The following is a 16,258-nucleotide window of genomic DNA, read 5'->3' on the forward strand; positions in this document are numbered from 1 at the left end:
GAGCTAATATGGAAGTCGGATTTTGATTTTTTAAGATGGAAGGTCCAAGCACAAAGGCAAAGAATAGATCAACAGGCAAGACACTACAGCACACTACAGCACATAATTCATATAACAAGGCAAAGAGTTACAAGAAAAGAAGAAAAAGGAAGATAAAGCAATGAACAACAAAGTTAAAGGGACATTATTCATCTCTTGTTTTATTTTAAGTACACACAGGACTATCATACTAACAAGGGGTAAGTGTGTTTGTTTATATAAAAGGGTAATATGGCAATGGTTAACATCTCTAGGCTCAGAAGTAAGTCTCAGTACGATCGGGAAATGTATATATTTCATATGTATGGAATATAGGAATACAAGCAGTAGTAAGGTAATTAATTAATTTATGCCAGAGTGTAAAGAAGTTCATTAAGAAGAAAATTAAGTTTAATGCTGCATGTATATCTTTATGTATTAAGCCCTGAACAAAGTTTTCAGAGAAAAATTATTGATTAAGATTGTGGAAAGAACTGTATGAAATTGAGATAATGGAAAAAAAAAACATGATGTTTAGTGTTTTACAAAAATTCTAAAGATTTGGTTGAATGATATAATAAGTTAAGGATTGAGCAATTTGTACAAACTTGGATTTAGTTATTAAATTAAAAGTAGTAAATTGTTCTAATTTACTTAAGGTTACCCAGAGAAAATATTAAAATATGAAAGTTTTTGTTCAATCTAAAAAATTGTAAGAATAACTATTGTTAAAAGTTTTTGTAAATTTGTATTTCTGGTGAAAGTAAGGACTTTTGTTGTGGGAGGAGTTTTCTCGGGGAAATGGCCAATCGCAGGTCATGGGCAGGACCCAATCTGTGAGTTTCACGAGATGGTCTTCTAAACAATTTTTTGTCATTATTATAATCAGGAAAGTCATATAACATAGTGTACATGATTTTTCGTAGATGTACAAACAAAATATGTTTAAAAAGTGTTAAAAAGGTTAAAATAATAAAAATAGTGTAGCGCTTCAATGATAAGTGTAATCAATACAAATTCTGTGAAGATAATAATAGCAAAACAGAAATCACACAGAATGCCTGGAAATCAAAGTCCAACATGAAACAATCATTCAACTGTGTTGATGGCGTAGAAGTGACCAAACCGTCACATAGAAGGACAATGATGTACTAGACGAATGTGTTCATGCGGGTAAGCTTGATTGTAAACATCAAAATAAAAAGTGGATAAATACTTCTTACCGGAACGGTTGGACTCACACAGTCATATGACGGTTGAGTCTAGTAGACTTGGGGTCACACTCTGGGACCAAAAGACTGTAAGGAGAGAGGTCAGTTGGGCTGGTGGAGAAGCTCCAGACGGTTGTAGGCTTAAAGGTGGATCCTTTCAGATGAAACATCAAAGGTCAAGATGATCAAGCCCAGACGCAGCCAGTTGTACCAATAATCCTGCCTCCCCCGGATGGGGAGGGGGGTGTTTGTAAAATATTACACCAAAGAAATGGAGAGGAGAAAAAAGAGAAAAAGGCTCCACATGGTGCGGGTCAAACAATGTAAAAAAGTTGATTTATTAAAGTCAAAAAGGTAATAAATGACTTAGTGATCACATAAAAAATAAAATGAACTAAATAAAAATAAAATGAACTAAAAGCAATATGGGGTGCCAACAGCTTGCCCGACGCGTTTCGACATATGTGTCTTCAACTGGGGCATGGGACATGCCCCAGTTGAAGACACATATGTCGAAACGCGTCGGGCAAGCTGTTGGCACCCCATATTGCTTTTAGTTCATTTTATTTTTTATGTGATCACTAAGTCATTTATTACCTTTTTGACTTTAATAAATCAACTTTTTTACATTGTTTGACCCGCACCATGTGGAGCCTTTTTCTCTTTTTTCTCCTCTCCATTTCTTTGGTGTAATATTTTACAAACACCCCCCTCCCCATCCGGGGGAGGCAGGATTATTGGTACAACTGGCTGCGTCTGGGCTTGATCATCTTGACCTTTGATGTTTCATCTGAAAGGATCCACCTTTAAGCCTACAACCGTCTGGAGCTTCTCCACCAGCCCAACTGACCTCTCTCCTTACAGTCTTTTGGTCCCAGAGTGTGACCCCAAGTCTACTAGACTCAACCGTCATATGACTGTGTGAGTCCAACCGTTCCGGTAAGAAGTATTTATCCACTTTTTATTTTGATGTTTACAATCAAGCTTACCCGCATGAACACATTCGTCTAGTACATCATTGTCCTTCTATGTGACGGTTTGGTCACTTCTACACCATCAACACAGTTGAATGATTGTTTCATGTTGGACTTTGATTTCCAGGCATTCTGTGTGATTTCTGTTTTGCTATTATTATCTTCACAGAATTTGTATTGATTACACTTATCATTGAAGCGCTACACTATTTTTATTATTTTATCTGTTGAACTTTGTTTGTTTTTGGTGTTGGCTGCTGTTGTGGCCGCTGTGGCCATTTTTTCACAAACTATAGCGCAGTGTTTTCCCTTTTTATATGTTAAAAAGGTTAAACATTTTAAAAACGAGAAACAAGATTGTTACCGAATTGTACAAAGCATGGTAGCCAAGACTGTCAGTAACAGATCATTCTCTGAAGAGTATGTGACATGTGAGGAGTGTGTTACCAACAGAGAGATGCAGATCAAGTTACAGACTGGTCAGACATGCCATGACATTTTTTCACTTTTATGGATCAAAGCACAATATATTTTTGTGTTAAATTTTCCAGATATTTGGAAGAGGATTCACTGATGAGGAAAATATATATTTAAAAAGGTATCATTACTTACTAAAAAGTAATTGTTTTGAAAAATAAGATTTTTTTGGGCTTTAATAATTTTTTCGAGAGTTCATTGAGATTTTTGCAGACAAAGTATCTGTCTGAGTAAATTTTAATGACTTATATAGGCTTAATGTAGGGCAAATATATTTTTAATAACAAAAGATAACTTATATACAAACATTTGAAGATCTGAAGAAAGCCCTTATAAATTTAGTATTTTTGGTAAATTATAGAAATCTCTCTCAGTCATTTTACATTTAAGTGTATGTGTATGATGAGACAATTTCATTGGTATTTATAAATAAATGTGTTAGGGGTGCATTGTCTAATGCTACAGATCTGAGACATTGTGGGTTTAGCACCGTTTGTTTTGAAAAACATCTTATGTTACACTAAAGGTGTTATTTCAAGGAAAACAGGAGGTGTCAATACACACAGCTTTGTCTAATGGCAATTGGATGTTAAAAAGATCAGTTGTAGTGTGAGGGACAAAGCCACAGTTGTGTAAATTAATCATGAGAATGTCACTTTTTCAACTTTTAGTGGACGCATTGAAAGCTGAATTTAAGACTGACGTGTTGGTTTTGCAGTCAGTGACAGAGCAGGTGTGGTTCATTCAATCATACTGTATGAGGGGAATGCTGGGTTCTGAAAAGAAACTTCAACATGATCAAATTTCTTTCAGAAACAGAATATTTAGGAAAGCCCAACCTAAATTAATGTTCTTTTACAAAATTAAAATAAATTGTCAGTGTAGAGAAAAAACAGTAATCTGGTAAGATTATTCTTTTAGAAGATTTGATATTAGTCACAGGATAAAGAGGGGGACTATGACATTGTCTTAGTTAGAATCAGTACAGACTGATAAAGGAGAAAATTTATTGTAAAAATAATTGTATTCCAACAATAATGGATAGAGTTATTTTTAACCACTTCCCGACCAGCGCACGACGATGTACGTCGACAGCATGGCACGGGCAGGCATATTGGCGTACATGTACGTCCAATATTCGTTGCCGCCGTGCCATCGGGAGCGCGCCGCCGCCGGCGCGCTCCCGCGCTGGTCGGGACCCCCGTGAGTCCGGTCGCAGGACCCGCGGACTCGATCGCCGCGGGCATCCCCGCGATCGTCTCACGGAGCGGCCGAATGGAGGAAATGCTGTATAAGCAACATTTTCCCATTCTGCCTAGTAACTAGTGACGCTGATCTCTGCTCCATGTGATTGGAGCAGAGATCAGTGTACACTAAATGAAAGCCCAACCCCCCCACAGTTAGTAACACACCCCTAGGAACACTTAACCCCTACACTGCCACCCACTGGTTAACCCTTTCACTGCCAGTGTCATTTACACAGGAATCACTGCATTTATATAGCAGTGATTAGTGTATAAATGACAATGGTCCCAAAAATGTGTCAAAAATGTCCGATGGGTCCCCAACAATGTCGCAGTCACAATAAAAATCGCAGATCGCCGCCATTACTAGTAAAAAAAAAAATAATAAAAAATTATTAATAAAAATGCTATAAAACTATCCCTATTTTGTAAACGCTATAACTTTTGCGCAAACCAATAAATAATCGCTTATTGCGATTTTTTTTACCAAAAATATGTAGAAGAATACGTATCGGCCTAAATTGAGGGAAAAAAATGTTTTTTTTATATATTTTTGGGGGATATTTATTATAACAAAAAGTAAAAAATAATGCGTTTTTTTCAAAATTGTCGCTCTATTTTTGTTTAAAGCGCAAAAAATAAAAACCGCAGGGGTGATCAAATACCACCAAAAGAAAGCTCTATTTGTGGGAAAAAAAGGACGTCAATTTTGTTTGGGAGCCACGTCGCACGACCGCGCAATTGTCAGTTAAAGCGACGCAGTGCCGAATCGCAAAAAGTGGTCTGGTCTTTGACCAGCAAATTGGTCCGGTCTGAAAGTGGTTAAATGAAAAATATTTCTTTTTGCATATCCAGGTACCTGATTGATTGATTTTTTGTTTTAGCTTATAAAAATTCTGAACTACTCATTTTAGAACACTTTGTCATCAAACTTCTGAAAATTGTTTTATTTGTTTATAGAATTATCTAAAGTGAAAGAGGCCTAACCTGATACTACAAAGTATTGAGGGATTTGGCAAGTCTATATAGATTGATTATATTCGTTTTTTCACTTGCTACAGGAGGATTACAAGGATATTGTTTTTTTAGTTAATGTTTCTTTTTGATAAATTAATTGAGGTAATTCTAGAAAAAATAATATTTTTTATAAAAACGAAGTTGTTGTGAATTTATGTCATATTCCATTGGGGTTGGATTCCAAACCATGGAATCAGTTAATGATTTAAAATTTTATAGGACAGGTAGTGAAGGACATGTATGCTATTTTAGGTTTAGTAAAGTTTTTGTTTCTTATCATCTTAAGTACTCAGGTATTGTAGAACGTATGAATAGTATTGGTTAAGATGATAAAGGTAAATATTGGGTGATTTATTTACCTGCTATAGTTTAAAAACTTATTTTTTTTCTAAACATAGGGTTTGTTAACTTTTTGAGTTAATGACAGTCTTTTGAGATTAGCATATTTCGTTTTTTATATAATCTGTTGTATAGAAAGTAGTATGGATGCAAATTTTGCAAACAAAAAGTATAGGTATTTCAGAAGTTTGTTCACAAAACATAGCTAGGCCTTTGCTAAATTTAAAAAGAAATGATGTCTTGTATGCGATTTCTACTTCTAATGAGTATGTTTAGTAATTTATTCCAGTAGCTAACATTATGGTACCAAGGATGTCAACTGGGATATCAGTTGGGAAGATTATTTTGTTATTTTTAAGGTACATTGGGATTATAGTCTTTTGTTTCAAAAGTATTGGTAAAAATAAAAATAATTGTTCAAGCCCCGACTTGTTCATGCCCCGACTTAGTTGGGGTAGGCGGAACACTTTGCTGGGGGTGGGTCAGCCCTACACTTGACCTTTGACCTCTGGGGACACGCCTCCTGACCTTTGACCTTTGGGGGAGGTCCCTATTCTAATCCCTGAGTCCTAACCTTGTTCTTCTAGGGGAAACCCTAACCCTGACCCTGACCCTGACCCTAACCCTAACCCTAACCCCTAACCCCTAACCCTAACCCTAACCCTAAACCCTAAACATAAACACAGAAAGGATTATCATTTTAAAATGGTTTAAATTGATTAATGAAAATTATTTAGGAAAACATAATTTTTAAAAGAATTTGATACTTGTTTTCATTTTCTTTTATAGATATGTCTTTTGTTTCTAAATTTAAAGAAAACTATTTTTTTATTTAGTTTTTTTAAATTCTTCCATGACAATGCAATCAAGCACAACTAAATTTCTATTTGTTAATATTTCCTGTTTTTTCAAAAATTATTATTTTTTGATTATGTTATCAAGGACTATCATTTTTTTGGTGAATTTGCATCAAAAGCGACATATTGATCGGTCGATCATTATGTGAGGGGGAGTTAGGATGTGATTCTCACAAGAATTTTTTTATGAATTATGAATAATGATGATAGTAATAAGATAATAAAAAAGACAAATAGGTATAATTAGAGTATATGAAGAAACGGATTTCAATGTGTCTAAACAAAGTTATTGTTGAATTTAAATAATTTTGGAATGTTTAAAAAAAAAAAAAAAAAAAAAAAAAAAAAAAAGTTGCTTGCTGGTCATGGATAGATGGATAAATAAATAGAAAAATAAATAGAATGATAGATAGAATATATAAAATATGACAATCAACTAATGGGAAAGTTTTTATGTATTTTGTTTCAAATCTGTATTAGGGTTAGAATGAAACAATTTTATAAATTGATTAACCTCCCTGGCGGTACCATTATTTCGGATTTTAGGTGCTAAAAGCGGTACCATTATTTTGCATGAAAATTTGGCGTTTTATATTGTAGTCCTGCAATTCTTAGGAATAACTCTCTTAAATCTGTCCAAACCAGAGTCTAGCAGACATCCCGGGTATGATAAAGTTTGAAAAATTAAATCATAAATTATAATATAATAAATAATTATAAATAATTGTACCAAATAATAATATAACAATAATAAAAATTATTCAATAATGTAATCTAATCAAAAACACTGAAATTTGCTGAGTTGCAGAATTGTCACTGTCATTACTTTTCAGTATTTGATGACGGATCTCCCCACAAATCGCTATCGCTCAATTCTGCGAGTCATTCTAATTTATTATCGCTGTTTTCTAGCTGGTCTAAAATCATTTTTGATGTACAGTGACAGTTTTGGTTGCTATGGACAATCTCCAGTTTCCAGGCATAAAGAACAGTTTTTATTATATAAAACTGCATGCAGGACACTGGGCAGAGCACTAGGGACAAAGGGGATGTGAAATATTTACATACAGCAATGTAATCTGTAAGATTACATTATACTGTATGTATACTGTTTATTTCACTTTTTGAATTTGGCGCCGATCTCCGTGCCCGTGCGTCGCAACGCTCGCAGGGCACGGAGATCGCCGATGTGATAGATCGAGCGAGACACGGCTCGCTCGTACAGCGGGGAGACATCGCTGGATTCGAAGGAGAAGGTAAGGAAACCTCCTTCTGGATCCAGCGACGCTGTCCCGAGTCTGACTCGGGGATACCGCTTTTGGTATAAAAAATCCACCCCGAGTCAGACTCGGGAATACCGTCAGGGGGATTAAGGAAGAAATATAAAAAAAAAAAAAAGGGTGAAAAATTATGACAAGTATTTTTAGTCGGAAAATTACTTCTGGTTTATCTGATCCAGTGATTTGCTATAGTACATCTGGAGCAATTGATTCAAAATGTGTATGAAAGGGCGCCATAAATGAAGTGTGAGTGATTTAGGTAATATTTAAGTTGTGTGAATGTCATTTTAATGCTAGTTGTTCTCTATGTTCAGAGTTTGACTAAAGGTCAGTAGGTCAGTGGTTTCACAGATAAGAATACACAAAGAGAATGTGTCATATAATGGAACAATATACTTGAAAAGAAGATAATTTTTAAAGTAAGATCATAGATTATCCATAAAATATTTATATGATATGGTTAAAGTTATAAGAGTTTCACAAGAAGTTAAATACATTTATAAAGTTGAAAGAAGAAAATATTTAATATTACATGATTTAGATGGAGAATTAATTAAAATTAAATATAATAGTTTATACTTTCTCAATGTAATGAAATATTTAAATATTTTTCATAGAAACATCTCAGAATTTTTGAAAATGTTTATGTACAAATTCTGACTCACTAAAATGTATTAATGTGTATTGTATTAATGTTTATTGTACTGTTTGTATTGGAAAAAAAGAGAATCAGAAACATTTATTATTTAAGATGAATGCACTTATTATTTGTTGATTATAGTGCATTGAGGGGGAATATGTTAGAAGTTTTTGAGGTAATTAATATTTTAAAGTGATAAGGGTTTCTGAAAATATATGTAAGTTATATGTTCAGTGGTAAGTGATGGTTTCTGAAGGTCACACAACAGCAGATCATATAGGGAGGAGGGGATTTGCTGAGTAGGTATTTATATTTTGAGTTACTAGTCAGGACAATGGGTGGAGTTATGTTACTTATCTATAGACTGAACCATATTGGGTATATATGCAAATGTGGGTGTTATTAGAATATGCTGACATAACATCTTGAACAGTATAAGAATGGAGAAGGGTTATAGGAAAAGGAGGATTGGTGGGAGGAGAAAGGATTCCACACTTTGGAGAATGTAGATCAGAAGACCCATTCCTCCTTCTGAGGCCATCACCATGCCATATGTTACCAGATGTCAATCTTGTCTTTGCTTGTCTTTCTGAAAAATAAACCAACTATTGAACGGACGAAGGATTCTTCAATTTCTACTCCTGAAAGTACGTTTGAAATGCCTTGGATGAAAATTACATATCTCCGCTACACACCCTTTGGAGAAGGGTTACTGATTCACATATAACACAAAGACTTTGCTATTCAATAAGAAACGCCCCTGTGAGTGAGTATGTAGAGCTTCTTGTACTTTACACTACGTTTACATTACATTACATTTTACTACTCTACACTTACTTTTAACAGACATCCCATACAAAGGTCTCCATCCCTAATCTATAAATGCACAAGGGGAAGAGGGCTAGGATCATAGGTGTTGCTCCCTCTCTTTCCTGTATCAATTGATTTTAAACCATCATTAACTTTTTGCATATAATTCATTGTAGATATTCCCAACCAGCTGCTCCTGATGAGTGGATATAAGTCTAGGAATATTAATATATTGTATTTGTATCAATTATTTCTTATTGTATATCTTACCTATTGATTTCAATTAAATATTCAATGAATTATTGCTTTATGCCCATTATTGTCACCTCAGAACATTATTTATACTATAATTAACGTCTCAGCCAACCCTGAGTGTTGTATTTCATATAAAGTCCCCTTGTCCCCCATGTCCCCCAGCTTTTTTCCCCTTGTTCTTATTTAAATAGATTGTTTATTAAAGCCCCTGAAGAAGCGACTAGGTCACAAAACTTGCTGAAGCAATCTTTATATTTATTTTTACAAATATATATATATATATAATAATAATAATATATATATATATATATATATATATATATATATATATATATATATATATATGTAAATATGTATATATATATATATATATATATATATATATACATATTTACATATATATATATTATATATTATTATTATTCACGATTTATATAGCGCCAACAGTTTACGCAGCGCTTTACAATGCATAGGGGGGACAACACAATTACAGTACAATACAAAAGGTACAGGAGGGCCCGGCTCGTAGAGCTTACATTCTAAAGGGAGGGGGTGGTGGTACAAAAGGTAATAGCTGCAGAGAATGATTTGATGTTGGTGACTCGGTCACAGTTAGGTGGGTGTGGGATCGGCTTCCCTGAATAAATGAGTTTTCAGGGAACTCTTAAAGCGGAGCTCCACCCTAAAGTGGAGCTTCCGCTCATTGGAACCCTCCCCCTCTCCGGCGCCACAATTGGCACCTTTCAGGGGGGAGGGGGGTGCAGATACCTGTACAGTATAGGTATCTGCACTCACTTCAGGCATAGATATCTGCAGCATCTACGCCCCTTTCCGAAGGTCCCGCGCTGTCTGCTGGGAAACACACGGATCCCAGAGACAGCGGGGGCCATCCTTATTGCGCAGCGCGACTCGCGCATGCGCAGTAGGGAACTGGGAAATGAAGCCGCAAGGCTCCACTTCCTGATTCCCATACCCAAGATGACGGCGGCAGCACCCGAGAGCCGATCGAGAGATTGACTTTGGGTGCCGACATCGCGGGTGCGCTGGGCGGGTAAGTGTCCTTATTTTAAAAGTCAGCAGCTGCAGTATTTGTAGCTGCTGGCTTTAAAAAAAAAAAAAAAACCCGGAACTCCCGCTTTAAAGGTGGACAGGGTAGGGTCTGTTTGAACAGACTGGGGCAGGGAGTTCCAGAAGATGGGAGAGGCTCTGGAGAATTCCTGAAGGTGAGCATGAGAGGAGGTAACAAGGGAGCCTAGAGAGCAGGAGGTCCTGGGAGGAGCGGAGGGGGGCGATTTTGGCGATATCTGCAGATGAGGTTGGTGATGTAGATGGGGGGCGAGGTTGTGGATGGCTTTGTATGTTGTGGTTAGCATTTTTAATTTTACACAGTGGGGGAGGGGAAGCCAGTGAAGGGATTGGCAGAGAGGGGCAGCAGTCACGGAACGGTTAGTGAGGTGTATTAGTCTAGCAGCAGCATTCATAATAGACTGAAGGGGGGAGGAGCCTGCGTAAGGGTCGGCCATTAAGGAGAGAGTTGCAGTAGTCAAGGCGGGAAATAATCAAGGAGAGAACGAGTTGCTTTGTGGTGTCATTAGTCAGGAAGGGGGGAATTCTGGAGATGTTGCGGAGGTGAAGGCGGCAGGATTTAGCCAGTGATTGGATATGGGGGCTGAAGGAGAGGTCAGAGTCAAGGATTACACCCAGGACCCTGGCATGTGTGGAGGGACCAATGGTTGTGTTGTTGATATTAAATATATATATATATATATATATATATATATATATATATATATATATATATATATATATATATATATATATATATATCCATATATGTTTATATTAATATGTAGATATAGATAATATATTATATATATATATATATATATATATATATATATATATATATATATATATATATATATATATATATATTTTTTTTTTTTTTTTTTTAAATATATATTTATATACATATTTACATATATACATCCCAATATATGAAGTATGATAGAATTTTGGATAGAAAAAAAGAGAAGATTTTTTTCTGCACCAATACCACAAGGCTAACCACTCTCCCTTCATCAGAGCTAAAATGAAGACAGTAAAGGAAAGGAAAACAATATAACAATTCCATGAATATGTACAGGTATAATTACTCCAAAGTACTCTTGTTGAAGCTAAAAAAAAAACACATCATGGAGTATAAAATACAGCTTCCAGTGTACAGTTGTGGACGGGTATGTGGTGTGAGTATCAGGCTATGGTCAGTCTGGGGTTACTATCATCATACACCACGTGCCACATATATTCTATTTTCTTACTTATTTATTTCCCCGAGCAATATTTTTGTTATGTTTATGTTTAATATGTTTGTCTAATTAATATCTAATTAATATCTTTCTAGTAATTATAAGGCCTTGTTTACCAAAGGGACCACAAGCTGTAGAATACACACGGGGCATTTCTGCTCCATAGGGATCAATTACATACTTTTTCCCACACACCTTGCATGTATATTAACCCCCTCAGACCTGTGCTATGGAAATGAAGATTATAATTTGCGGTAAAAAGAGACGCACATTCTTCACTCACAATTGTTTCAATAACGAGAATCCTACTGTAAGTACCTAGTATGACGGAGCTGAGATCTCTGAAAGCATAAAAAGGTAACTAATAAATACATTTTAACCACTTTTCCTCTCACATCTGTTCACCCCCTATGGAGCAGAGCAATTTTGGACTTGTTTACTCTCCAATTACTTTGACATTATTTACAATTACAAAATAACACAGATATTGTTTTTTTTTTTTTTAAAGACAAATAAGGCCTTAAAAGAATAAAATAATATAATAATATATAATAATAATATATAATATATATATATATATATTTTAATGATATTCTCTTATGATTTTTCTTTATTTTTAATCAACTAAACAAAACTAAACACATTTTTTTTTAGCATTGTTAATTCAAAAATAAATAGTGTTATAAATAGTGTTACCGCTCATAAAAAGTACAAGGTGAGACTAAAATTATGATTCTGGTACAAAAGTTATTTACAAATAAAATTGTTTATAAAAGAACATTAAAAAAAAAACATAAAAGTGTGTGTTTATTTTTTTACATGTAAATTTGTATAACTATGTGTTACATCTGTAAAAATATTAACATAATAATGGTTAATAAAATATAACAAAAAAATAAATCATCAGGAAAATAATAGTTGAATGGAGAAGGTGAATGAGTTAATTAGGGCTGATTAGAGTAAAATAAAGCTTAATAAAGGGTCAAACAGAGAAAACATTTATTAAATACTTTTTTTTTTTTTACTTGTCAGGTTGCTTTAACTGATATCATCTGCAATTCAAAGTTCATCCCTTTAATTTTCAGCTCAATGAAACAGAATGGATACAAAATTGACCATGTTGCTTTGTATCCACTTGAGCTCTAGGCCTTTTTTTTTTTTTTAATCAATAGTTTTTATTAAAGTTAAAATTTTTATCAAGACAAATGACAGAAATTATGACTAAATAACAGATCAGTTACAGTATTTAGATGCATAGATAATAGTATCCAAAAATAATAAAAAATATAATATATATATATATATATATATATATATATATATATTTTTTTTTTTACATTTTTGTTTACATGTAAAAATCTGTATTTTTTTTTGCAAAAAAAAAAAAACAGTTATAACCCCCAAATATTATATGCCTTTTAAAGCAAAGGCCCTATAGAATAAATTGGTGGTTGATGTAATTTTGTGTGTAATTTTTTTGCACAACGTCACGACGCAATTTTTTGGGGAAAAAAAACACTTTTTAGAATTTTAATGCAAAAAAAAAAATAAAAACACAACACAACACATAACTCAATTTTTTGTAAAATATAAAAGATGATGTTTTACACCGAGTAAATAGATACCAAGCATGTCACGCTTTAAAATTGTGACCCGTGCAACGGCAACACACATCATAAATGTTACTGTCCAGAGGTGACGCTTTAAAAGCCTTTACGTGTTACCACCTTACACAGGAGGTCTAGGGCACTGCTGGGTGGCACTGACAGGGGGCACTTATTTATTCATGAGGTGGCACTGGCAGGGGGAAGGTGGGCACTGGCAGGGCTGGCCGTGATCGGGACTGATGTCCCGATCACGGCCGCCAGTGATCGGGACTGATGTCCCGATCACGGCCGCCGGTGATCAGCTCTTTTTTTTTCTCCTCGCGCTGTCAGCGCGAGGAGGAATAATAGCCGAGTACCGGCTCCGTTGTATCACATGATCAGCTGTCATTGGCTGACAGCTGATCATGTGGTAAGGGGTCGGGATCGACCCCTTGCTCGGATCCGTGATCAGGCGAGTCTCATAGACTCGTCGATCACAGAGCGCGCCTCAGGGGGCGCGCAGGCCTCTCGTGCATGGGACGACATCAATAGACGTCGTCCCGGCAAAGGAGGTCCGCGCTGTAGCCATCGTTTGGCTATAGCGCGGATCTCAACTGGTTAAAAAAAATTGCTCAGTTGACGTCCAGGTAAACCCGAAGTAATGCGATTGCTTCTGGGTTACTATCATGAAGCTGGTCAAAGATGATCCTGGCTTTACTTGGCTGTCTGGCCAGCAGGTGGACACACTCGCTGGTCGCTGGGGTCTCCCGGTGGGAAGGGAGAGCCCCAACAAGTCGCAGAAGGTGGCGGGAGGTGGGGCGTCCCTTCCCGCTGTTAGTAATAGCAATCGAGTGCCTAGTTAGCTATTGCTATTACAAGAGAGCCAATGGCTAGCTCTAAAAAATGGTACTGGGGTGATGCGGGCATCATCCTGTTATAACCACAGAAATCACAATGACCTACGGGGGCGTTGCTGGTCATTTAGTTGCTGAACACCCACAGTATATTAAACATATATACGTCATTACTTTGACATTTAATACAAGGGTTATGGCAGCAGGAAGCTATCATAACCCCGTACTATTTTCTCCTGTGAGAAGTTTGGCGTTTGATAAAAGTTGATCGCAGTGGCGGATTTTTAGTATTTTTTCATTTATATAGCAAAAAAAAACAAAAAAAAACAATGGTGATTAAATACCACCAAAAGAAAGCTCTATCACTCTCAACAATGTTAAAAATTGTATTTGGGTGCAGTGTTGTATGACTGAGTAATACTCTGCCAACCAAATCCGTCGGATTTTGTCCGTCTGATTTTGTCCGTCGGATCTTGTCCGAAACTGTTGCATACACACGGTCGGACTAAGTTGTCGAAAAATCCGATCATTCAGAAAGTGATGACGTAATTTCGTTACAATGGGACTACGTTCAGGCTAGTAGCCAATAGCTTTGATGTAGGAATTTGATCTGAGCCTGCGTGGCACTTGGTCCGATCAAAATTCTCTACACATGATCGGAGTATGTCCGATCGAACCAGTTGGTCGGAAAATATTTCCAACATGTTGGAAAATTGGCTCCGACGGAGATTCGGACGGAATCAGTCCGATGCATACCACACACAGTCGGATTATCCGACGGCACGGTCCGATAAGACACATTCCGACGGATTCTCCGACCGTGTGTACAAGGCTTCAAAGTGTGACAGCTCTGAAAGCTGAAAATTGGTCTGGACTGGAAGGGAGTGGAAGTGCCGGACTTGAGGTGGATAAACAGCATAGGCACTGATTGCTATTCTTTTACATTATATTTTCAAAAGGGGGCCACCGTGAAGTGATCTACCAGGACTTAATTTGTTGACTGAAGTTCCAATTTATATCAATTTGCTTAAAATGTGTTTCTTTTGAAGACATGGAAGAATCTATTCCCCAACAATTTCTGGAAGTACAAAACAAGTCATCAACTTATAATGTCTTTATTGTTGGGTTGACGATCCACCAAAGCTACAGACTTGTCCTCTTCTGCCTCTTCATGGTCACCTACTCCCTGACTTTTTCTTGTAATTTTTTGATCATCTTGTTGGTTTCCTTCTCTAAACTTTCTGGTTCTCCTATGTATGTGCTCCTCTCCAATCTGTCACTGTCTGAGATCTTGGTCACCACCACCATTGTTCCCCCCATGCTCCACATCTTACTTAGAAACGGCACTTACTTTTCTCTTATTGGCTGCTTCATACAGTTTTTCCTATTCGGTGTGTTTCTAGTTACGGAAAGTTTCCTCCTCTCAGCAATGTCCTATGATAGATTTCTGGCCATCTGCAAACCTCTTCATTACACAATGATTATGGGTCCCAGGCTGTGTATTTGTCTGATCCTTACCTGCTGGGCTATGTCGACTCTAATCATATCCATTGGTTTTAGTTTAGTGACAAGTTTGAATTTTTGCGGAGACAATATTATTGATCATTTTTATTGTGACCTCATTCCAGTAATGAAGATGTCTTGTTCTGACACTTCCAGCGTTGAAATGGTTGTGTCTTCCTGCGCATCTGCAGCTTCTATGTTCCCTCTCCTTTTGATCATATCTACCTATGGGTTTATCATCAGAGCCATCACCAGGATCTCATCATCCAAGGGTAAAGAGAAAGCCTTCTCCACCTGTAGCTCCCACCTGGGTGTTGTCTCTACGTACTATGTCACCATGATTTTGGTCTATGTGGTTCCATCTGGTCATTTTGTGATCATGAACAAAATTGTATCACTTCTTTATATAGTGATCACCCCGCTAGTGAACCCTTTTATTTACACCCTGAGAAACCAAGAGATCAATGCAGCTATAAGACAAACCTTGTCCTCCATAACCAAAACCTAAAAAAAACGTTAGTCCATTTAAAGGTAAGTTAAACAGAGTAGCCAAACCTTATTTACATTTAGTGATGATCTCATATCTTTCAATTATTTTTATACATTAATGCAAAACTCAACTGTGCATAGTGCATTAACCCGTTAACCAAGTCAATCCTCAACAAAGGATTGTGTTATGCATTTGGTGGCAGAATACCTGGGTCTGTGTTTCATTCTGGTGCCAGACCTTCAAAGGAACTCATTAATAATACAAAAAAGTCTGTAATGAAGAATAAATCCCTCAAGCCACAACAAATCTGCTATAGAGGAGTATGTGGCAGTCTCAGCCCAGGTTTTGGCCAGGCCATGACCCCAACATGTTTTGTCCCACCCCTGGTCGGGGT

The 16,258-nt window shown here is 36.3% G+C and overlaps 1 protein-coding gene across 1 annotated transcript; it reads left to right on the forward strand.

Annotated features, from left to right (window-relative positions):
• Positions 1–14,922: 14,922 nt before the first annotated feature.
• Positions 14,923–15,882, forward strand: LOC143925333 (olfactory receptor 6C1-like). Its single transcript, XM_077449910.1, has one exon. It carries the CDS (start codon positions 14,923–14,925, stop codon positions 15,880–15,882), a length of 960 nt encoding a protein of 319 aa, XP_077306036.1.
• Positions 15,883–16,258: the final 376 nt, after the last annotated feature.

Source organism: Lithobates pipiens, unplaced genomic scaffold (assembly GCF_037356315.1).
Source record: "Lithobates pipiens isolate NorthernLeopardFrog02 unplaced genomic scaffold, aLitPip1_a1.2 Scaffold_22, whole genome shotgun sequence".
In the NCBI taxonomy this organism is placed as follows: domain Eukaryota; kingdom Metazoa; phylum Chordata; class Amphibia; order Anura; family Ranidae; genus Lithobates; species Lithobates pipiens.

Coding starts and splice junctions, on each gene's coding strand:
- LOC143925333 (XM_077449910.1), top strand. CDS start 14,923: ATGGAAGAATCTATTCCCCAACAATTTCTGGAAGTACAAAACAAGTCA.